We start from the raw sequence: 24,889 nt of genomic DNA on the forward strand, positions 1-24,889 counted from the left end.
CCAGTGCAGTCTTACAAGGCTGTAAGACTCTAAGAAATCTGTTCATTTCTTCTCCGTTATCCAGCATAGGGGAGCAAAGTGATTCACAGTAGTATCTGAAGACCCTTGCTATTTCTGTGATATCTGTTAAAAATGTCTGTCCTTTTATTTCTTTTTTCTTTTTGCCTCCAGGGTTATCACTGGGACTCGGTGCCTGCACTACGAATCCACTGCTCCTGGAGGCCATTTTTTTCCCCATTTTTGTTGACCTTGTTGTTGTTATTATTATTGTTGTTATTGCTGTTGTTGGATAGGACAGAGAGAAATCAAGAGAGGAAGGGAAGACAGAGAAGGGGAGAGAAAGACAGACACCTGCAGACCTGCTTCACTACCCATGAAGCGATCCCCCTGTAGTTGGGGAGCCGAGGGCTCAAACTGGGATCCTTGCACCGGTCCCCCTTTTGTTTCTGACCCTACTTTTTAGGATTTTCTTTTTCTTCTCCTTTGTTAACTTAGCGAAGGTTTTTCCATTTGGCTTACCCTATGAAGAACTAGTGCTTGGTTTCATTTTCTTTCTATGTATTTGTTTTTTATTTTCTTTCATTTATGTCCATTCTAGTCTTCATCGTTTCATTCCTTCTACTGACATTAAAACCCACTTGTTTTTGTTCATTCAGATGTTGATGGGAAAATGCATTATTTCTAGTTATTATTACAAATAAAAGATGTTGTGAGCATCTCAAGTGCAAATCTTTGTAGCTAGCTGATAGATAGATAGATAATGTCTTATTCTAACATGACACGTATGAGCCAGCTAGAAGCATTTATTAGAGATGGCTGCTGTCCATTTAACTCAACGCCCTTTAAAAAGCAAACAGCATTGGTTAGACTAAAGATAGGATTACTTTCTCTTTATGCAGCTAAATACATAAGTGATACCTGTAAATCTTTAATAAGTAGATATAAAGGGCCTCTTAGAAGCACAGAGTCAATAAACAGTCTCCATAAAGCTCAGGAAAACAGTTTGCATTGTGCTGAGGACGCTGTTTTCTTGGCTCCGCTAAATGAACAAACGATGAGTTCATCATTAGTCAACGTGACCATAGAGGCAGCATCAAAGCAAACTACAGGAGAGTCCGATTGCTTCGTGCCAAGCCAGTGTTTGTAGCTCACAGCTGTATTATCACTGACTCTGGCTCCGCAGCCGGGGTTCTCCTTTCATTTCCTAAGTCAGAGAGAAGCACCATGCCAGAGGAAGACACCCTCTCTCTCTATGGAGCAAAGAGTCAGCTCAGCTCTCCCTGCTGGGCATCCTCACCCCTCTTTGCAGGTGGGGGAAGTGACCTGCTCCCCTGTGGTTATTAGTTCTCTCTTTCTCTCGTTAAAATTAGTCCCTTAATAATAATTAACAAGATTGTAGGATAATGGGTACAATTCCACACAGTTCCCAGCACCAGAGTTCGGTGTCCCATCCCTTCCACTGGAAGCTTCCCTATTCTTTATCCCTCTGGGAGGATGGATCAGAATTCTTTATGGGGTGCAGAAGGTGGAAGGTCTGGCTTCTATAATTGCTTCTTCTCTGGACATGACAGGCAGATCCATAGCCCCAGCCTGTTTCTATCTTTCCCTACTAGGGGTAGGGCTCTGGAGAAGTGAGGTTCCAGGAGACATTGGTAAAGTTCTCTTCCCTGGGGAAGTCAGGATGAAGTCAAGGTGGTTATTATCTCTTAAGATAGCTGATGGGCCTTTTCTGAAGGTTGTGTGAGTCCGCTCATCACCACTTGAATCTTTTATTTTATTTTTGCCACCAAAGTTATCACTGGGGCTCGGTGCCTGTATGATGAATCAATAACTCCTGATTTCCATTTTTTCCACTCTTCTTTCTTTATTTGATAGGACAGAGAGAAATTAAAAGGAGAGGGAGAGATAGGGAGAGAGACACTTGCAGACCCACTTCAAAGCTCACAAAGCTTCCACCCTGCATGTGAGGAGCAGAGATTTTAACCTGGCCTTGTGTATGGCAACACATGCACTCAACCAGTTGCCTCACCACCTGGCCCCCACCATTTGAATCCTAGACACCAGTTTGATGTGCCAGGATCTCTGAAGGGTATGAATGAATGACTTTCTTCCTTTTCTACTGTACTGATCCAACCTCTACTTGAGTATTGATGGTGGTGGGAGGGGGAGTTAATGGTTTACAGTACAGTTATTAGCACATGAGAACAATTTCTCATCTCCCCATGATAAGTGCCTGCAAAACCCTCTCCCCCCAACGTGGCTCCTTCTCCACCATCATGCACCAGAGCCCCAACTTCCCCCCAGCCCCCCTTCCTGTCTTCCTTTCCCAGAGTCCTTTTGCTTTGGTGCAGTGTACCTTCCCTGGCACTCATCCTAATGTGAATAGTAAGTTCATTAAGTTTTTTTGAAAAATGTACCTAGCCTTAGAAACTGTTCCAGGAGTGAGATGGACAAAGAGGCTTCAGGAGAACTTGCATGCTCCCCTTGCTCCTCTGTTGCAGATTATTTCCCTTTGAAGCTTCAAGTCATACTTTCCTGCCCTGTTGCTTTGCTGTCAACAAGCTTCTGGCACATTCCAGCTCTTCCAGGGATCCTCCTGATATCAATCTTGAAGCCTATTCAGAACACCAGTGGGAGTCAGGGCTGATGTGGGGCCAACATTCATGCTGAGAATCAGCCCCATTCCATTATGCCTGTGGAAGCCCCGGGCATCCGCCCCGTCCCCCACTTGGCCCTGTTTGCTGGGGGGATAGAGATCTGGTGGGAGTCCAAAGCATACGGCCACACGAGAGCAGCACTGTCAGTTGCTCCTTCACACTGAGCTGAGCAGCAGACCGGCCAAAGACCCTGCTTCTTCTAGCGCTCGGAACTGCTCTGGAGCCTTGATGAAACGCTGCCTCTGCTCTATCACAAGTGAATTGCAGCGTTACAGAGGGGCTTCGAGACTAAGCAGGACTCCATGTATCCCGGTGCTCCTGTGACTTCCTTTAAAACGCTGGAGCACTAAGGGACAGGGGAATAACCCAGCTCTGGTCTTCACTCTGTAGATGAAGAAATGGAAGCCCAGAGAGGTGGGTTGACTTTCCCAAAGGAAGGTTCTTCTGTCACCAGGCCAGGGTTTGGATTCCTTGGGTTCTTCTGATGCCTCTGGACTAAACTCTAGTTCATACACTGGGATATGGTTCTGAATGAGGCTGTGAGCTAGAGGACATGGGGTTAATAAGAGTAGACTATAAAATATCTTCTGGTTGGAGAAAAAAATGTCTTAAAATTATTTTTTAATTAATTAATATCAAATGATTCTTTATTCTTTCAGTTTTCTTATTAGTAATTTAATACTGATTAACAGAATTGTAAGATAACAGGAGTACAATTCCATACAGTTCCCACCACCAGAGTTCCTTGTCCCATCCCCTCCACTAGAAGCTTTCTTATTCTTTATTCCTCTCTGGGATTATGGACCATGATTCTTCATGAGGTACAGAAGGTGACAGTTCTGGCTTCTGTAGTTGCTTCTCCTCTGGACATGGATATCGGCAGGTTGATCCACACCTCCCAGCCCATTTCTATCTTTCCCTAGTTGGGTAAGGCTCTGGAGAGGTGGGATTCTGCGACACATTGGTGAGGCCGTCTGCCCAGCGAAGTCAGGATGGAATCATAGTAGCAACTGTAACTTGTTGGCTGAAAAGTGGTGAGATATAGAGGAGGACAAAATGTTTAGTGAACAGGAACCCAAAGGCAGGAATAGAGCAGATGAAATTAGGGGTCTTCTGGTGATGAGAAGCTAGGAAGTCTATTTTAAACATTCCAAGCTGGCCTATGACATTAGTAATGTTTGCCAGAGCTTGATAGCTAACATGCACGTGGTCTAAAAATACTGTCTTGGGGGGAGATTGTGTCAGATTTGAAAATAAGACTAGAAAGCTGGATTAGGGCAAAGAGTAGCTCCCAAACATGGAAGTAGATGGGATAAACAGAATTCAGAATTCTTGTCTGTGCCTTTCTCTTGTTGAATCTGTCCTCGCTTAAGAGATCTATCAAGTTTCTCACACTGACCATCTGTCTGTTTTATCTTACTGATCACCTACTTCATTGGCTCAAGATTGCAGGGACCTGAACCTTCTTGCAGACATCGTCCTCAAGCTTTCTGAGAAGGGGCTTGTGTGACCGGCATGGCTTTTACCTCCAGGAAATCCTGCTTCTTGCTAATTTTCCACCTGAGAAGGGCTGGTTAGTCTCAGGTCTTTGTTTGATGTGTGTGATGTGTTCTTTCTCTGGCTTTGATTCTCGGTTCAGGTTGGTAACAGATTCTCCAAAGAGGGTCTGAACTTTAGCTGACAGTATCCTGGGAGGATCTTTGATGCCTGGTCCCACAGGCAATGGAGACTGTTCTCTCTTTGCCCAGTTCTAGGGGTAAGAACCGAATGGTTCTACTGAGTTTAGCAGTAGACTGCAGAATCAGAATCTCATTTGTTGAGATGTCACATTAAGTCTTAGACCGATTTTTTTTTCCCCCAAGGAGTAAGGCAGAACCACACTTGCTGAGTACCTGGGTTGCCATGAGGTCCCCCTGGCTGTGTCTCTCTGGGAAGGACCATGTCCAGCACTGCACTAGCACAAGAGGACTGTCAGCATGTGTGTCATACCCAGAGACTGGGGAACTCTGGGGTTTCCAGAGTATCCTGCCTTGAGGCCAACCCAGATGGCAGCAGCTCTCGTGACCTGGCATCTCCAGTCGTTTGTTGAGACTACACTTAAAACTTGACTTCTTTCCAGAGATGAAGAGGATGGGCATTGGCATTATTCATTCAAGATTGGTTTTGAAGCATAAATTGAGCACAAACCTGCCTTCTGAGGCAAGGCTGGTGAATTATGGACACAAGCTGATTACACGTAGATTCTTCTCCTAAAACCTACTGGCAGCAGCCAGGAAAATAATCACTGGGTAGCATTTCTAGTGGCAAAAGACATCAACCCACAGAGCAGTTTTGGTGAATGCTGGGTGATGATGGAGTCTGCATGCCAAACCTGAACACTGATTCACTGTCTCACCATGTGCCAAAGCCATGACTTCTTCACTGGCTTGTCTCCTTTTTCCTCCTCCCTCCCTTGTTCCCTCCCTCACTTCTTTTCTTTCTTACCGTCTTTGGTCTTGTATGTCACAGGGTAGCCGGTGACTACTGGTGATGTGTAACATCAGTGGTATCTAATTCTTGAGTTTGTTCATATCTATCTATTTATTTATTTATGTATTTATGGTAGAACCAGGACCTCATGCATGTGGGATTTCGTTGGTCTAGGGCACTTTTTTTTTTTTTCATTTAGATAGAAAAACTGAAAACTGAGACAGACACAGAGAGCTCTGTTCTTTGGCCTGGACAGAGGGCTGGCATCTCCTTCCTTCCTCCCTCCCTCCTCCTTCCTTCCTTTTTTTTTTGCTTCCAGGGTTATCACTGGGGCTCACTGCTTGCACTACAAATCCACTGCTCCTGTGGCCATTTTTTTCAACTTTCTTTTTTTTCTCCTTATTCTTCTCCTTCTTCTTTCTTCTTTTTTTGGATAGGACAGAGAGAAATTGAGATGGGAAGGGAAGATAGAGAAGGAGAGAGAAAGATAGACACCTGCATATCTGCTTCACCACTTATAAAGCGACCCACCCCCCGTAGGTGGGGAGCCAGAGATTCAAACTGGGATCCTTGTGAGGGCTCTTGCGCTTCATAATATGTGCGCTTAACCTGGTGTGCCACTGCCCCTCCTTTCTTTAGTGCATACTTCTTTGTTTAAAAAGTGAACAAGAATATATGTACTTATTTCTGTGAGTGAAGAGACCAGTGCACTGCTTAGCTCTGGCCCATGTGATGCCGGTGATTCAACCTGAAGCCTCATGCATGCAAGTCCTGGGCTTTGCTGCTGAAATACTGAAATTGCTGCTTTGCTCCTCACCCCTCACCTCCATGTGGGTGTTTTCTTCTGGAAGGAGAGTACTTTTGCATGAGAACAGCACTATTACTAGCCTGTCATCCAAGGAGGGTAGCAAGTTGGCCAGACAGGGGCAGCTTTTGCCTGTTAATCTTCAGGGTCAGATATTTCTGCCTTTTTGTCCCTTGAGTATAGATAGCATTGTTCTGCAAGCTAAGATTCTGACTCTACCTCTCCCAGAGACACGATTATTTTTCACTCCGAAGATTAGATATCCTCACAAGGACAGTATATTTTCCAAATTTCTCTGCCTTGAAGCAAAATAACAAAACCACAAAGGCATTTAATCTGGTTAATGAGTAAAAGTGAAGATGGTGGGGTGGGTGATGGGTGGGGGAGGAGATAGGGGAGCCTGACAATTTTGGGGAGCCGTGAGAGGAGGCCTTCTATGCTAGCTCCACTCGCTTCTCTGTTTTTTCTTTCTCTAAAAAGTATTTTATTTATTAATTAATTAGATAGAGACAGAGAGAAGTTGAGAAGGAAGGGGAGATATAGGTAGAAAGAGAGACCTGTCTGTGGCCACACCACCCTGAACACGCCCGATCTTGTCTGATCTCAGAAACTAAGCAGGGTCCGGCCTGGTTAGTACTTGGATGGGAGAAAGAGAGACCTGCACACCTGCTTCACTGCTCATGAAGTATCCTCCATGCAGGTGGGGAACAGGGGCTCAAACCCAGGTTCCTTATGCCTGGTAATATGTGTGCTTAACCAGTTGCACCACCGCCTCTGTTTTCCTGTATTAGACATGCAAGGAGAGGCCCAGTTTCTCAAAGCTTGAGGCTGACTTGTGTGGGCCCCTTCTCTGCCAGGCTGGTTGCTGCGAGCCACGGAGCTGTAATTACTCAATCCTCAGGACAACAGAATTCTAAAGCAGATAGTATTTCAGCCCTGTTTCTAGGGGAGCTGGGATTTAGAGATACTAAATGTTTTCAAGGTCAAACAGTTGATAAGTTATAGAAACAAATGAAAACTCCAGGCTTTGGAGCCTTTTCTCTGAATCACAAAGGACTCAGTATTGCCCAAGAAATTAATTCTTTGTCCTATTACAGGATCTCAAGAAGGGTCCAAGGAGTCAAGTGTAAATTTAGCGTCTTTCTTTCTTTCTTTCTTTCTCTTTCTTCCTTCCTTCCATCCTTCCTTCCTTCTTTCCTTCCTTCCTTCCTTCCTTCCTTCCTTTCTTTCTTTTTAGGTTAAAAAACAGACAAACTTCACTGGGGTTCCAGACACACCTGGCTAGCAAGACAGGAAAAACTTTCAGTTTGGGTGATGTGTGGCTTGGAATTTTCTAGAATGTGACTTCTGCTTCCAGTCGAGCAGTAGCCAGTTAGAGCAGGTTCTCTGGAAATAGTTTCTGGGGAGGCATCAGGAGTACAGGTTGTGATTAGGGAGCCCTGCTGAAGGGAAGGGGAGTGACAGCTCCAGTGTGATGACAGGTAACAAGGCAGGACCTTCCTCTGTCACCACCTGTGTGTGGATGTCACCTCCCTGGGATTGGGGACCTTTCGTCAGCTGATACAGACTCTGAAGAAGCTCAGGCTTTCCTGGTCACCAAGACTGTATATTCTACCTTGAAGGGTCTCTGGGTCATGTACCCCATTTCCACCAGGACCCTTTTAGTCTCTTTGGCAATGTGACTCTACACAGAGGTCAACACCTTCTCCAGAGGCAGCCTGTGGCACACTGGAAGTCTAGACTATGTGGTCTTGCACAAGTAAAGACAGATGCCCAACCTCCTCGAGGTTACATCATAACCCCAGGCAGGGCAACGGTGTAACATCTGTAGTTTCTTTGAACCATGAGATTAAAGTCATACCTGGTTTTTCTGGAGATGCACAAAGAGTGTCTTTTACTCTTACTATGACCTTCAAGTGGAAGCACTTGGCTTTCTTTCTTCCTTTCTTTTTTAATCTTTTTATTTATTTATTACTCGATAGAGACAGAGAGAAATTGAGAGTGGAGAGGGAGATACAGAGAGGGAAAGAGACAGAAAGATACCTGCAGCCCTGCTTCACCATTCATGAAGCTTTCTCCCTGCAGGGGCTTGAACCTGGGTCCTTGTGTGCTGCAATGTGAATACAACCAGGTGCATCACCACTTGGCCCCAAGGCACTTGGCTATCTTGTCTGGATGCCAGCGTTCAAAACTAGAAACTACATTGTGATGATATAAATCCTCTAGTCACATTTTGCCTGTCAGGTTTTTGTTTGTTTGTTTTTTGTTGTTGTTTATTGCTGTTTAATGTGGCACCACTGCTGAACAGCCTTCCTGACCCAACTGTCTGTCTGACTGTCTGCCAAGAGAGAGAGAGAGAGAGAGAGAGAGAGAGAGAGAGAGAGACGGGGGGGAGATATTCCACAGCACCAGTCTGTCATCCACAGGGCTTCCCGTGGTGCCGTGTATGGTGCTCTTACATGGTGTTGGGGCTTGAACCCAGGACCAACCACATGCATCACTCTATTAGAGGTGCTGCCTGCTGTATCTCATATGTACCTCATTGCCAGCTGTCTCTAGAGAAATCCTTTTATTTTATATTTTCCTCCAGGGTTATTGCTGGGGCTTGGTGCAGGCACTACAAATTCACTGCTGCTGGTGGCCATTTTTTCTATTGGACAGAGAGAAATAGGGGAGAAGGAGATAGAGAGGGAGAGAGAAAGATAGACACCTGCAGACTTGCTTCACTACTTGTGAAGTGACCCCCTGCAGATGGGGAGTAGAGGCTCGAACCTGGATTCTTGTGCTTTGTTCTATGTGTGCTTAACTGGGTGAGCCCAGATCCTTGAGCAGGTCCTTGCACTTCTTACTATGTGCACTGGGTGCACCACTGCCCAGCTCCCTCTAGAGAAATCTTTTAGTGATCAAGACTCTAGATTAACCGTCTTTGCCTTGCTTCTTCTAGTGTTCAGCTTGAACCTGCTGGCTCACTGATTTGAATCAAGTCCCCACAGGTGGAACCTCCGATTCCGTTCTTTCAGGTCGGGAAGCTTATCCAAGAAGCAGCGGGGAGAAGCAATTTGAAGCGAGTAACTTTGGAGCTGGGAGGGAAGAGTCCCAACATCATCTTTGCCGATGCTGACCGTAAGTCACCCTCAGACCTCACATGGGCTGAGGCATGTTGCCCTTTACTGCTGCCTTTGGTGAAAAAGGATCTTTGAAGCTAAAGGACATGCAAGAGGAAAGAAGCTTTCCTAGGTCAGAACAGTAGTCAGTCACTGGAAAAGAGCTCTTGCCCACTGACAGCCAGGCAGGGCTTGCTTTCTGAGACCCTGAGCGCCATATTGACTCTGGGACGTGAAACAGGATAGCTAGAAGAGGTGAAGGCTACAGAGTGACAGTAGAGAGTGTAGGTCCAAGAAGGATGACAGAGGACCTAGTGGGGGTTGTATTGTTATGTGTTAAACTGAGAAATGTTATGCATGTACAAACTATTGTATTTATTGTTGAGTGTAAAACACTAATCTCCCAATTAAAAAAACGTGTCTACTTTGGGGGCTGGGTGCTGGTGCACCATGTTAAGTGCACATAGTGTGAAGCACAAGATCCCAGTTCGAGCCCCCGGCTCCCCACCTGCAGGAGAGTTGCTACACAAGCAGTGAAGCAGGTCTGCAGGTGTCTAGCTTTCCCTCCCCCTGACTGTCTTCCCCATCTCTCTCAGTTTTTCTCAGTCCTGTCCAACAACAGCAACAACAATGGAGGAAAAAATGGCCTCCAGGAGCAGTGAATTCATAGCGCAGGCACTGAGCCCCAGCGATAACCCTGGAGGCGGAAAAACCTTTCAAAAAATTATTACTTCCTGAGTTTTTGCTCTTAAAATGGGAACTGTGTCCACCAGTCATTTGTTTCCCTGCACAGCAACATGCAGAAGGTGCAATGGCTTTCTGAGCCTCCGTCACTGTTGTGCTGCCTGATAGATCCCTACCATCTCACTGTCTGCCTAGACCTTGGGCACTTGTGCTGTGGATGTCAAGGTCCAGCCCTTTTTATATCTATATGAAGAAGAGACTTAAAGGAGTCAAGTGGTCCCAAGTTCCCATGCAGGTGACGGGGCGGTGGGGGAGAACTCAGGCCAGACTGTGTTATCATCCAGCAAGGCGCCGTCCCCTGAGCTGAGCTGTTCCCCACATGCTCTCTGGAGAGCACGTTGTTGCTGAGTCTTTGGGGAGGATGGGGATGGGGAGCCGTCTCTGGGGTCAGCCGCAGAGCTGAGCACGTGACTGCTTCTCTCCTAGTGGACTACGCTGTGGAGCAGGCTCACCAGGGCGTGTTCTTCAACCAAGGCCAGTGCTGCACCGCCGGCTCCCGCATCTTTGTGGAGGAGTCCATCTACGAGGAGTTTGTGAGAAGAAGCGTGGAGCGGGCCAAGAGGCGTATAGTGGGGAGTCCCTTTGACCCCACCACGGAGCAGGGACCCCAGGTAGAGACATCAGAAGCATTCCTTTTTTTTTTAACCAGCAATTTAATATTGATTTACAAAATTACATGTCAACAGGGGTGTAATTCCACACCATTCCCACCACCAAGTTCCTTCTGAATCCCAAGTTCCTCCATTGCAAACCCCCCGTGGTTTTTCCAAGGTTGCAAACATGGGTTAACCATCATCTCTACAGCTGTCTGTCCACATCTGTATGTAATCACCCCCTTTCTCTTCCAGGTCAAATCCTCTCTCCCCTTCCAAGCCACACATAACCTTCTTACTACGTCTAAGTATCTCTCCTCTTTTCATTCTCTTGCTCTCTGGGACCTGACAGAACTGGAGTTCAGAGCCCTCTTATCCCCTTCCTCCTATCTTCTCCCCCACTGAGAGTATGGATCAAAGTTGTTTTGAGAGTGAAGAAGGTAGGAGTTCTGACTTCTGTAATTACTTCTCTGCTGGATTTGGGTTTTGGCTGGTTGATTCACTCTCCCAGCCTGTTTCTGTCTTTCCCTAGTGGGTTAGGGCTCTGGAGAGGTGAGGTTCCAAGACACATTGGTGAAGCCATCTGCCCAGAGAAGTCAGGGTAAATTCATGGTAGCATCTGCACCTTGGTGTCTGGAAGGTGACAGGACATATCATGAGACAAAATGGTTAACGAACAGGAACTAAAAAGTAGGGACAGAGCAGTTGAGATTAGAAGCATTCTTTTCTTTACTTAGTCCCTAGGGAGCACAGACACTAGACCCTCTGCAGGGAAGGGGGTAGGAACTCCACCAAGCAGCCTCTCCTTTTTCCCATTCCCACTTTCTCCTCTACCTTTCACCCTCTGATTTTTTCTCCCCTGTCTAATCTTCATCTCTGACAATCTATAGAAAGGGCTCAGGTTGTCTTCAGGATGATTTGAACTTTGGGAGGCAAGTTGGAGTCTGTCAGCTCTAAACAAAAGATGTGGAAGTGACAAGATGCATCTTAGCACTAGGACACAGTCCCAGTCCCAACCTCTGGGTGAAGGGCACCTCTCTCAGTGACCAAACTCAAGGAGGGTGTTTGTTGTCTTCCCTCCTCTGAAGTGATTTGCCCTTTTATCAGATGTCATGGATGGTCCACCCTGCTCCCCTTCTTTGTGGAGATTCACCTGTGGCTTACAGGTGTGTAGAAGATGAAGGGCTGTCCACTTCTCTGTCCATTGTATGGCTGCCTCTTTGAGTGCTTCCTGCCCGTGGTTGGGTGAGGAAGACCACCAGGTCACCCTCTTTAGGTCTCCAGATTCTCTATAGCCATCAAGCCACAGTTCTACATGGCATGGTTACTTCACACCATAACCAGGCTCTGAGAATTGCTAGAGGAAAAGCTGGACCAGATGTCTAGGTTGCTAGAGCCTGGGATTTCCTGCTGAGAAATCACATTGCCTAGTGATGGAGACCATTGGAGGGACATTTGATGTTCTCTTTTGAGCAGTTCACACCTCAAATAAATACCGATTTTATATGATTTTCTCTAATAACAGAGTGATTGATGACTTTTTAGCTGGTGAGGCAAGTCTGACCTTATTTTATGGACTAGGAAACTAGCTTTCTGTGTTTAAACTTAATCCTTTCCTCTAAGGGTTTACTTAAATGAATCTTTACTAAAAATATGTCCCAGGGGGCTGGATGGTGGTGCACCTGGTTGAGCACACACACTACAGTGCATAAAGACACAGGTTCAAGCCCCTGGTCCCTACCTGAAGGGGGAAAGCTTTACTAGTGATGAAGCAATGTTTTAAGTGTCTCTCTGTCTCTCTCCCTGTCTGTCTCTCCCTTCTACTCAATTTCTGGCTTTCTCTATCCAGTAAATAAGTAAAGATTTTGAAAACCAGTTACTCCAGTAGGGTGCCAAGATAGCATATTGGTTAAGCAAAAGCCTTTATTGCCTGAGGCTCTAAAATTGCCAGGTTCAAGCTCCCACAACCTCTTGATCCAGAACTGAGCATTGCTCTGGTTAAATAACGATAATGAGGGGGGGCTAGATGGTGGCACACCTGGCTGAGCACACATGTTACAGTGCGCAAAGACCCAGGTTCGAGCCCGTGGCCCCCACCTGCAAAGGGAAAGCTTCACAAGTGGTGAAGCAATGCTGCAGGTGTCTCTCCCTCTCTATCACCCCCTTCCCCTTCCCTCTCAATTTCTGACTGTCTCTATCCAGCAAATAAATAAAGATTTTTTAAAAAGTTTAAAAATAATGATAATGATAATATGCCCAGGTAGATATGGTGTGTCTCACCATGCACTTATCCACTGATTTTTTTGTCTTTAGAGTATCAGTACAACTTGATCAGTTATTTACTTAGATATAGAGGTCACTGCCTCCCCTAATAAATAATGAGTCTCCATCCTTCTAGAACATCACTTCAATCTTCCACTGGTTCTTTTGACTTGGCTGTATCATCCAAGCTGTCCCTCTGCTAGGATTGTCGTTCTGTCAAGTGGACACACACACACACACACACACACACACCGGACAGTTACCAGGGTTCACAGTGGTTTAGTAAGAGCTGCTCCACATGATGAGAGAGGAGAAAGCTTTGGGGGGAAGTGACAGGTGACCATGGCTTCTCTGGACCATGCGTATTTCCACAGATGATTTTGCCCGGAGTCCTTAAGTTGTTTCTTCTGCAGATTGATAAGAAGCAGTACAACAAGATCCTGGAGCTCATCCAGAGCGGCGTGGCGGAGGGCGCCAAGCTGGAGTGCGGTGGGAAAGGGCTGGGCTGCAAGGGCTTCTTCATCGAACCCACGGTGTTCTCCAACGTCACCGATGACATGCGCATCGCCAAGGAGGAGGTTTGCTGCCCAGGGCCCTGACATCACTGTGTCTCTCTCTTGGTGGTTTCCTGAGCCAGCAACATTGGAGTTGGGACTTTTTTTGGGGGGTGGGGTTCCTGTATGCTTTCTGCAGCAACCATAAACAAAACTATGAAAACCTCCCTTTCAGGAAAAACATTCAATAAGAAAGAAGTAGAAGGAGACCGGGTGACATGATTGCCATTATGATTAGTCAAGAGAATGATGGCAACAGTCTCAGCAACACACTGGCCGCAGCTTAGTTTCCCTCAGACAGGTCACATTAACAGGTTGTTAGTAAAGAAAGCAATGGAGGAGATAGCATAATGGTTATGCGAACAGACTCTCTATCCCGAGGCTCCCAGGCCCCAGGTTCAGTCCCCTATATCATCATAAGCCAGAAGTGAACAAGAAAGAAAGCATCATGGTATCGTCATATTTGTTTATTTTATTTGCCTCCAGCATTATCTCTGGGGCTCGGTGCCTGCTGGCACTATGAATCCACTACTCCTGGTGGCCATTATTTCCATTGTATTGCATAGGACAGAGAGCATTGAGAGAGGAGGGGAGATAAATAAGGAGAAAGACACCTGCAGACCTGCTTCACCACCACTTGTGAAGTGACCCCACTGCAGGTGGGGAATCAGGAGCTGAGACTCAGATCCTTGTGCAGATCCTTGGGTTTTGTACTGCGTGGTCTAAACCAGGGTGCGTCACCACCCAGCCTCCGGTAGCCTCGAATTTATACAGCGGGGGGCCAGGAGCAGGTCGGCCAATGGGGCAGGGAAGTGACCAGCAGGTACTGCTTTGTTGCACAGTGAACTCAGGCTGCTGGGCATTTGGAAAGCGAGTTTGTTAAATACTCTGTGAGGGGAGACTGTGGAGCCAGTCTGGGAAAGGTGGGCATCACTTGCGGTTTGATGGTGCTGAACATTAATGGCATGTGAGCAATGACAACAGAGTCATCTTGCTTTGGGACTTGGAGAACAGAGATGGCAGTCTGGACCAAGCAGCCATCCTGGTTTACACTGTGATTCTGTTGCAGATCTTTGGTCCCGTTCAGGAAATCCTGAGATTTAAGACGATGGATGAAGTTATTGAAAGAGCCAACAACTCCGACTTTGGCCTGGTGGCAGCGGTCTTTACCAATGACATCAACAAAGCCCTGACAGTGTCATCTGCAATGCAAGCTGGGACTGTGTGGTGAGATCCGAGTCAGCCCCGTTGCTCCCGCTGTAACACAGTCAGTCCCCTGGTGGTGGTGTGGGGGCCTTATCATTCCCTGGATCTTGGGGAAGTAAACATCTTCTAGAAAGATGGAGGAGGTGATCAGACTTCACCCCAAGGAGAGGCTTCACTGGCTAGGACAGCAAAATACATATTTTTTATTAATTATTTGTTTATTGCTACCAGGGTGATTGCTAGGGTTTTGTGCCTGAATGACAAATCCATCACTCCTGGTGGCTTTTTTTTCCCTCCTTTTATTTGATAGGACAGAGAAAAATTGGAAAGGGAGAGGAGATGGGAAGAGAGAAAGAGACACCTGCAGCACAGTGAAGCTGCCCCCTTACAGATGGGGGCAGGGATTTGAACCTGGGTACTTTGCACATGGTAACATGAGCACTTAACTGGGTACTCCACCGCCCAGCCTCTCCCTCTAAGTACATCTTAAGCGATACATTTTGCACTTGGGAAAAAAGAACTTAAGTGCCTATGAGGTGATGTCTGTCCAGACAGAATTCACACTCACAGTTCTGTTTTCATCTTTCAGGATCAACTGTTACAACGCCTTGAATGCCCAGAGCCCCTTTGGAGGATTCAAGATGTCTGGAAATGGGCGAGAAATGTGAGTGCCCCAAGCTGGTGGTGCCTGCAGAGTGATCGGTGGGGCCTGTGAATATCAGCATAGGGCCAGCAGGGTGGGTGGTGCCAAGCCTCTTTATCCTCTTCCTCGCATCCATTCAATGAACACATATCCTGTGGAGACAGACACACTGCTCAGAGCTGTGGATAAAACTTCACTCTTTGGGAGTCGGGCGGTATCGCAGCCGGTTAAGCGCATGTGGCGCTAAGCGCAAGGACCAACTAAGAATCCCAGTTCGAGCCCCCGGCTCCCCACCTGCAGGGGAGTCGCTTCACAGGTAGTGAAGCAGGTCTGCAGGTGTCTGTCTTTCTTTCCCCCTCTGTCTTCCCTTTCTCTCTCCATTTCTCTCTGTCCTATCCAACAATGACAACATCAATTACAACAATAATAAAAAACAACAAGGGCAACAAAGGAGAAAATAAATAAATAAAAAAAACTTCACTCTTTTACCTGACCTGGGAATGGAGAAGAGTTAATGAATCAGGAATCCCCTGTAGTAAATACTGTTAGAGAAGCATGTTAAGCAGGTTGCAAATATAGAGGAAATATTCAGTTAATTTTGTTTTCATAAAAGATATAACATTTCAGGAGTTACAGAGCAAGCATCACAGAGGCAGGGCATAGCAGGAACAAAAGTGAAGGTACAGCACACAGACTGGAGAACAAAACAGTCAGCAGAGAACCCAGTGGGGGTTGTATTGTTATGTGGAAAACTGGGAAATGTTATGCATGTACCAACTACTGTATTTACCATCAATTGTAAAACATTAGTTCCCCAATAAAGAAATTAAAAATAAAACAGAGTCAGGTGTGTCTAAAAAAAAGGTTGTGGTGATGCACCTGGTTAAGCATATACACTGCAGTGCACAAGGACCCATGTTCAAGCCCCTGGTCCTCACCTGCAGGGGGAAAGTTTCATGAATGGTGAAGCAGGGCTACAGGCGTCTCTCTGTCTCCCTTCTTCTTTTTGTCTCCCTCCTCTCTCAATTTCTGTCTCTATCCAATAATAAATAAAAACATATTTTTAATAAACAGGATCAATGGTAAGACATGGCCAGAGGGCATGTCTTGTTTTTTTCTGCAGCACTGAAAATCTATAACTGACATTCAGAAATGAGGAGGGTTTTCCAAAGTCTAGATTCCTTGCTTCTTCTTACCCACCATGGCAAAACTGTTGTGACTGTGAGTTCTGTGTTTGCCGTGTCCCCTGATGCTTCTGGGTCTGAGTACTAGTTACCATTCACTCAACAGAGACTCTTTTCACTCACTGATGTCACCTGCTTGGTGCCCATGGGTTGAGACTGAGACTGAAAAGTTAGGGATGAGCAAAAGAAACTCTGGAAATACAAGCAGAGATATGGGTTTCAATCCCAGTCTCAAGGGCTCTTAGAGAACATTGTGTATCTGCTAAGGAGATATCAGCCTTGTGGAGTCAAGATCCTGGGTAGAGCGGGGACGTCTTAGCAGAGACTAGAGAAAGGACTCATTAGAAAGATTATACAGGGGGTGGGAACTGCTGCACCTAGTTAAACATGTATATCACTATGCACAAGGACCCAGGTTGGAGCCCTAGCTCTCCACCTGCAGGAGGGACACTTGATGAGTGGCGACGCAGGTCTGCCATTGTCTCTCTTTCTCTCTCCCTCTCTATCTCCCCTCCCCTCTCAATTTCTCTCTGTCCTGTCAAAATAGAATGGAAAAAAAATGACATCTGGGAGCTGTGGATTCATAGTGTAGCCACCAAGTGCCAGCAGTAACCCTGATGACAGTTAGAAAAAGGAAAGACTTTACAGTTTCATGCATAGACATTTTTTAAATTTTTAGGAGTGTGCATCAACACCATTCCCACCACCAAAGGACCGTGTCCCATCCCCCACCCAGTGAAGCTGAGCATTTACTCTCACTCTCCACCCAGAGATACTTACTTTGGTGTCCTACTCCAAAATCAGTCAGATCTTTCTTTGAGTTTCCCTTTCTTTCTCAACTTTTCTTTATGAGTGGGATCATCCCATACTCAGCTTTATCTTTCTGACTTAGCTCACTTAACATAATTCCTTCTAGCTCCATCCAAGATGGGTCAGAGAAGGTGGGTTCATTGTTCTTAATAGCTGTGTAGTAGTCCATTGTCTAACTATACCACAGCTTTCTCAGCCACTCATCTGTTGTTGGGCACCTGGTTTGCTTCCAGGTTTTAGCTATTATGAATTGTGCTGCTATGAACATAGGTGTACACATATCTTTTTGGTTGGTTGTTATGGAGTCCTTGGGGTTTATCCCTAGGGGAGGAATTACTGATTGGGTCATATGGAAGGTCCATGTCTAGCCTTGTGAGGGTCCTCCAGACTGCTCTCCACAGAGATTGGACCAATTTACATTCCCACCAGCAGTGCAGAAGGGTTCCTCTGTCCCCACAGCCTCTCCAGCATTTGTTGCTGCTGTTCTTTTTGATGTATGCCATTCTCACAGGAGTGAGGTGGTATCTCAGTGTTGTCTTTATTTGAATTTCTCTGACAATCAGCAACCTGGAGCAATTTTTCATGTGTTTGTTAGCCTTTTGGATCTCTTCTGTAGTGAATATTCATATCCTCTGGCCATTTTTGGATGGGGTCATTTGCTTTGTTGCTGCTAAGTTTGCTGAGCTCTTTGTCTATTTTGGTTATTAGTCTCTTGTCTGACGTATGGTTGTGAAGATCTCCTCCCATTCTGTAAAGGATCTCTTTGTTTGTGTGTTGGTTTCTTTGGCTGTGCAGAAGCTTTTCAATTTAATATAGTCCCATCGGTTTGTTTCTGCTTTAGTCTTCCTTGCAATTGGGTTTGTATCATCAAAGATGTCCTAGAGGTTTAGGTGGGAAAGTGTTCCACCAATGTTTTCCTCTAAGTATTTGATAGTTTGTGGTCTAACATCCAGGTCATAGATCCATTTGGAGTTGACTTTTGCTTCTGGTGAGATAAAGTGGTTCAGTTTCATTCTTCTGCGTGTTTGACCCATTTATTGAAGAGAGCCTCCTTCCTCCATTTAATACTTTGGGCCCCCTTATCAAAGATTAGATGCCCATAGGTATGGGGGTTTAGTTCTGGGCTTTCAATTCTGTTCCACTGGTCTGTGTACCTGTTTTTGTTCCAGTACCAGGCTGTTTTGATGATGATGATGGCATTATAATATAGTTTGAGATTTGGGAGTGTGATGCCTCCATTTCTGTTTCTTTTCCTCAAGACTGTTTTGGTGATTCTAGGTGTTTTCTGGTTCTATATAAGTGATTGTAACTTTTGTTCTATTTTCTTTTTTTTTTTTTCCAGTAGTTAAACCACTTTTGTGAGGGTGATGGGGAGAGGGAAGCAGGAGGGAGGGTAAGAGAGGAGAGTGGGCCTTGACTAATGATAGCCATAAATTCAGACTTTTTTTTTTCTCTTTCTTTTTCTTTTTTTTTGTTTAATAATTTATTTCTTTATTGGGGAATTAATGCTTTACATTCAACAGTAAATACAATAGTTTGTACATGCATAACATTCCCCAGATTCCCATTTAACAATACAACCCCCACTATTTCATTCATCATCTTTCATGGACCTGTATTCTCCCCACCCACCCACCCACCCAGTCTTTTACTTTGGTGTAATACTCCAATTCCATTTCAGGTTCGACTTGTGTTTTTTTTTCTAATCTTGTTTTTCAACTTCGGCCTGAGAGTGAGATCATCCCATATTCATCCTTCTGTTTCTGACTTATTTCACTCAACATGATTTTTTCAAGGTCCATCCAAGATCGGCTGAAAACAGTGAAGTCACCATTTTTTACAGCTGAGTAGTATTCCATTGTGTATATAGACCACAACTTGCTCAGCCACTCATCTGTTGTTGGACACCTGGGTTGCTCCCAGGTTTTGGCTATTACAAATTGTGCTGACAAGAACATATGTGTACACAGATCTTTTTGGATGGATGTGTTGGGTTCCTTAGGATATATCCCCAGGAGGGGAATTGCAGGATCATAGGGTAGGTCCATTTCTAGCCTTCTGAGAGTTCTCCAGAATGCTCTCCACAGAGGTTGAACCAACTGACATTCCCACCAGCAGTGCAGGAGGGTACCTTTGACCCCACACCCTCTCCAGCATTTGCTGCTGTTACCTTTTCTGATGTCTAACATTCTCACAGGAGTGAAGTGATATCTCATTGTTGTCTTGATTTGCATTTCTCTGACAATCAGAGACTTGGAGCATTTTTTCTTAAAGAAGCTTGGTGGGATTTTGATGGGTATATAGCTCTGGGGATAATATTCATTTTGATATTAATTCTTCCAATCCATGAGCATGGGATGTTTTTCCATTTCTTGATGTCGTCCATAGATATCATTAACCAGGTATCTGCTTTGTCTTGTTTGATTTGCATGGCAATGCAATGCTATACCCATTTCTATATTACAAAGGGTGCAGAGGAGGAAGGAAGGGTTTTGGTAGTGCAATGACTGCTCCTGTGCCCACGCCATACAGCCAGCAAGTGGTGACTCTGAGGTAGGAACCTGGGTTTCAGTGGCTCCAAAGAAACTTGCTTCCCGTGCTGTTCAGAGGAGGGAACTTGAGGCCCAGGCATCAAATCTCCCCCAAGTTTCAGAGGTGGGCCAACTCCTCCTGAGATGTTAATCACCTGAAACACAGGACTGTAGCAGAGAGCAGGGAGACTCCAGGTTCTTTTTGCAGCCATAAGGTTTTTGGAGTGACATTCACAGGAAGGTGGGGCCGTGGGGTCTTCCTGAGCAGGCCTTTCCCCTCCCTGTGGGGACCAGTTTTGTTTGTTTGTTTTCTCTCATTTCAAAAGGATCTGGAACCACGTTGGCTAAATCTGTTGATTCACAGGAGAAGCATCTTCTATGGCCTTGCCTTCTGACTCTAATCACTACATTTTTTTGTAGACAAGCAATAGGTTCATGGCACAAGCTTTATATACAAGTTTGTGCAGCACTCTGCTTGACTTATGGGGTAATGACGTAGCTCTTGGGAGGGGGTACTTGGCATTTCAGGAGTAAACAAGATTCACATTGAAAGACTCAGAAGAGTTCCAGAAAAAGGCTGTGAAAGAATTTTTGTCTTGTTTTGTTTTTTAAATATTTTTATTTATTTATTATCACATAGAGAAAGAAATTGAGAGGGGAGAGAGATGGAGAAGGAGAGAGACAGAGAAACACCTGCAGCCCTGCTTCACCGCTCGGGTCCTCACACACTGTAATGTGTGTGTTTAACCAGGTGCACCACAGTCTGACACCAAGAATTGTTCATGGAGGGGGAAGGTGAATCACTGTAAGCTTGAGAAGTTCAGGAAAACTTAAGATGTGATCAGTGGGTGAGGAAAGTAAGGTGAGAAGCCGGGGAAGAGTGAGGAAGGGCTTGGTGGGAGAAGGAAGCTTGGTGTTTGGGGAAAGTGCAGTGAACCCTTGGACTGGCTCATGGCAACCTTGTGCAGTGTTCAGTCACAGAGTATGTGTAGCTTTGCAAGCAGGATGGATTTCTGAGGCCACGCTGCCTAAATTTGTGTACTAGCTCTGCTACTTAATACCTTAGACAACCTTGGATAATTAGTTTCACTAAGCCTCAGCATCCTCCTGTATAAACTGGAAGTGATTGTAGACTCTACTCTTGAAGGTGGCTGATAGTGTTGAACAGGTTAAACATTCATCTGAGTTTCTCGCAAATCTCAGAAAACGCTGGCTGCTACCACCATTACTGTTCAAGTAGGAGCTTCATGTCAGTGGCCCATATTTTTCTGAATGAATGTGTGACGTTGGAGGGTGTGTTAATTTTTTCCTAAATTCCAGTGAGTCTCCCCAGTGTGTTTTCTGTCCCTACTGTTGCCTCCTCAGAGAGACTGTTCTTTCTTGAAGGTTGGCCTCTTTGGCTCCCAGTACCTCTTAGTGACTTTCCACCCTACCCTCCAGAGCCAGCCTGGATTCCACTTGCTTACTTAGTGTTCCTTCAGTGTCTGGAAAGTCTCTTTGCATTCTCAGTGTCTCTTCTGAACTTGCATCTGTCTATTTCTGCTCTTTGGGAACAAAGCATCCGGCTGGCGATGCCATTGCCCGCCTCTGTGTTTGTGCTCTCCGTGTTTCTCCAAAGGTGGGGTAGTCATGAGTTTCAGGACTAGTACTCGCACTGAGTCCTTTGCCACAGATCATTAGCAGAGTGAATCATGGGCATACAGTACACTCATCATCATTTATTCCTGTTGGACGGCTCCCCGTCACAGCCTAGCCCTGGGGGGGGGGGGGGCTTTGCTGGCCAGCATCCTGCCAGCAGTCAAGCTGGTGAGGTTGTCCAGTGTCTTCCCATCAGAAACAGTCTCCTCGCCTGGCACGATGGCCCGGGAGGTAGTTCCGCTGAGTCAGAGTGAAGACTGAAAAGACAGCCCTTCTGGACGCTTCTGTGATCTGGCTAGAAACTAATGAGGGAGCATCCTGCTTTGAAAATCCTCCTTCATCTTGTCCAGATTAGAAAGTTGTCTGTCCCTAGTTGCCCCCATTTCTCTTCCTTGGATGACCTGGAGTGGAAGGAGATGATTCAAGGGAAACAACCTGGCAGGCTCTGATTCCTCCTCCTCCTCCTCCTCCTCCTCTTACCTCTCCTCCTCCTTCTCCTTCTCCTCCACTTTTCCTATTTCCTCCTCCACCTCTTCTATCTTATTTCCCTCCTCCTTCTCCTCCTCCTCCTCCTCCTCCTCCTCACTTTACACAGCCCAGAAACACCATGGACAGACAGTGTCATGGAGCTTTGGTTCTTGATACCTCCTTGCCCTCCTGGAAGAGGAACAAAGAAGGAGGAAGTGGCACTTTCTGAAAACCAACTCCTAGGAAGGCACGGGGTAAGACACCCCCAGATTGTGGAGAGGCCGCCCTTTTCAAGTTACCACTGGGCCAGCCACCATGTCAGGGTCACGGAGGGGCTGAGAGTCTCAGTTCTGCCTGTCCCGTGTTTTGCTCTTCCTGTTCCTTCCCCTACTTCCTCATTTAAGCAGCCTACCCCTCGGATTGTGGAGCCCAGGCAATAAAAATATATGAGTCACGAACCAAGAGGGTGGAAAGTAAGAGAGCTGTGAGGCTCAGTCTGGGGAAAACTCAGGACTCCGGCTTGGAAGCTGAGATGGTTGGAGCAGCCTGCTGTGAGTCAGGGCTTCTCGGGTGTGTGCTCCTGTGTGTACCTGTGTGCGTGAGGGGCAGGTGGAATACACATGTCTGGAGTCCCCCTCCTGTATCCTCAGAGATTCTTTCATTTTCTAGCATAACCAGGACTTTGTACATGCATGATCTCACTGCTCTAGGCCCCCTTCTCATTCAGAGACAGACAGACAGACAGACAGACAGACAGACAGACAGAGATGGAGCCTGAACTTCCTCTATTGCCATAGCAGAATCAGGGCTCAGTCTTGGCTTGCATGTAGAGTGAAGCACGCAGCATACCAGGTGACCTAGCTCTCCTGCCCAGGATTCCAGGATTCCCTTTTCTTTTCTTTTCTCTTTTTTCTTTTCTTTTTTTTCTCTTCTTTTCCTCTTCTCTTCTTTTCTCATCTCTTTCTTTTTTCTTTGCTTGCTTGCTTTCTTCCTTCCTTTATTTATATTGCCACCAGGATTATTGCTTGGCCTTGGTGCCTATACAGCGAATCCACCACTTCAGTGACCATATTTTCTTTTCTTTGTTCTTTTATTTGAAATGACAGAGAGAAACTTAGGAGGAGGAGAAAGGGGAAAGGGAAGAGACACCAGCAGCACTCCTTCATTATTCATGAAGCTTCCCCCCTGCAGGCAGGGATGAGGTTTGAACTCTGAGTTTTTGTGCTGTCTGAACACTCTTGGGCTTGTCACCCCCTGGCTTGGGGTTTATATTTCTGCCAAGTTTATGGAAAGATTTTGCTGAAGGAGGCCTGGAGAACTCACTCTGCACATAACAGGGCTGGAACAGAGATGCAAATCTGAAATCTTAAGTCCCAGGGACTCCCGAAAGACTGGCTGAGAAGTACCAAGACCTAACACCTCCCCTTATGCAGGTGTGCCAGTGGGTACCTTCAGGGCTTGTCACTGGAGCCAGCACCTGTGTCCTGTCACTGTGCAGCCATGGTGGTGTCCACAGAGACTGGGGACCCACCCCTGCCTGTTTCCCTTAACCTCTGAGCTATCTGGGCCACAGACTTTAACCAGGTCAAGTAGGTTGAAAGAAAAAGGTGGAAAGAAAGACAGGAGGCCAGGTGGTGGCACAGCCAGTTGAACACACATGTCACTATGTATGAGGACCCAGGTGCAAGCCCCCCTCACCTGCAGGGGGGGGATGTTCATGAGAAGCAGGTTTGCAGGTGTCTCTTGGTCTTCCTCTGTTTCTCCCTCGCCTTTCTCAACTTCTCTCTGTTGTATCTAGTTAAAAACAGGGAAAATGGCCGCCGTCCCTGTCTCAGGTTCCATTTATTTATTTATTGCCACCAGAGTTATCTCTATGTCAATCCACCACTCCTGGTGGCCATTTTATTTTCTTTTATTTGATAGAACCGAGAGAAATTGAGAGGCAAGGGAGAGAGAGAGGGAGAGAGAATGAGAGACACCTGCATCACTGCTTCACCATACATGAAGCTTCTTCCCCCCTGCACCTGGGGACCCTTCACATGGTAACATGTGTGCTCAACTAGGCATGCCATCATTCAGAACCCACACATCCTGTCCCTCCTCTGCCCCAGGACATCTCTCTAACTTTCCCCAATACCCTGGTCTGTAGGCAATTTTTTCTAGGGCAGATGTGTTGGTTTCAATGGCAGAGGGCTGCCTGGGGCCCAAGAGGTGAGGCCTCAGGCCCAGCAGAACTTTCTGGAGCCTGGCACACTGTAAGGGTAGAGGGAGTTGGGACCATGCAGTCGCCCTCCACTGCAGTTGTGCAGGAAGTTTCTGGCCCCTTAGTCCACCTGGATTTTCTCACTGTTTGTCTGAGTGGGAGGAGAGGCATTCAGGGCCTGCACTCCCGCACCTTCCTGAGTGTGTGCACAAGCCATGAGATGAGCAGGGCGTGACCTCCAGAAGTGAGGCAGATGACATCCAGTGAGGAAGAGACATACCCCAAAGCGCCCGAGGGCAGGAAAAAGTCTGGAGAGAGCCATCCCAGAACTGGTCACAGGGAGCCCCAAGCCCAAGGAGCTAAAGAGGGAGCTCACTACTCCTGAGACACAGAGCAAGTTAGAGCCCATATCACCTTTGCCCTCAGCTACCCTCAGCTACCCCTCCCTCAGGTGACACGTCCACTCAGGGGCCCTCCAGACTCAGAGGAGCTGCTGGTGAAATTAACTGGTGCTTTTATGTTGGGCAGGGAGGTCTCCTGGGCGGCAGCAGAAGGAACAGTCTCTGGCAGGTCACCATGGCAAAACCCAGACACTGGAACTCCGCTCCTTTTATCCAAGGCAACTTCCTAATGACCTATCCGTGGTATTCTTCATTCTGCTAGGGGTGGTCTAGCTACAGCACAACTGGGAAAGGAAGGGGGATTGGAAGAAGCCCTCCCTTCCTCCCCATTATTCACAGTCTCTTCTGAGCACCTGCATAGCCTGTCACCCCCCACCACCACCACCACACACCCATTAGACTTGGCTGAGGGTACAGAGCAAGCTGGTAGCAGGGCAGCAGCAGAGTGTGTGAGGTGTACTGGGCTCCCCCAGGCGCATCTCCCTCTGAGGGTGTCAGGACAGCTTCCCAGTGGAGTGACTCTCAAAAACCATGCAAGGGAAACAGTGTTCAAGTACTTTAAGGAAAACAAGACATGGACCAGGTGGTGGCACACAGGATTAAACACACATGTTCCA

General features: G+C 46.5%; 1 protein-coding gene across 1 annotated transcript in view; it reads left to right on the forward strand.

Annotated features, from left to right (window-relative positions):
* The window catches only part of ALDH1A2 (aldehyde dehydrogenase 1 family member A2), a 96,630-nt gene that overhangs the window by 66,053 nt on the left and 5,688 nt on the right, over window positions 1-24,889 (forward strand). The window contains 5 exon segments of the mRNA XM_060174454.1: window positions 8,952-9,054; window positions 10,206-10,390; window positions 13,048-13,212; window positions 14,258-14,415; window positions 14,984-15,058. Coding sequence (XP_060030437.1) covers window positions 8,952-9,054; window positions 10,206-10,390; window positions 13,048-13,212; window positions 14,258-14,415; window positions 14,984-15,058 — 686 coding nt within the window.

This window comes from Erinaceus europaeus, chromosome 16 (genome assembly GCF_950295315.1).
Source record: "Erinaceus europaeus chromosome 16, mEriEur2.1, whole genome shotgun sequence".
Classification (NCBI taxonomy): domain Eukaryota; kingdom Metazoa; phylum Chordata; class Mammalia; order Eulipotyphla; family Erinaceidae; genus Erinaceus; species Erinaceus europaeus.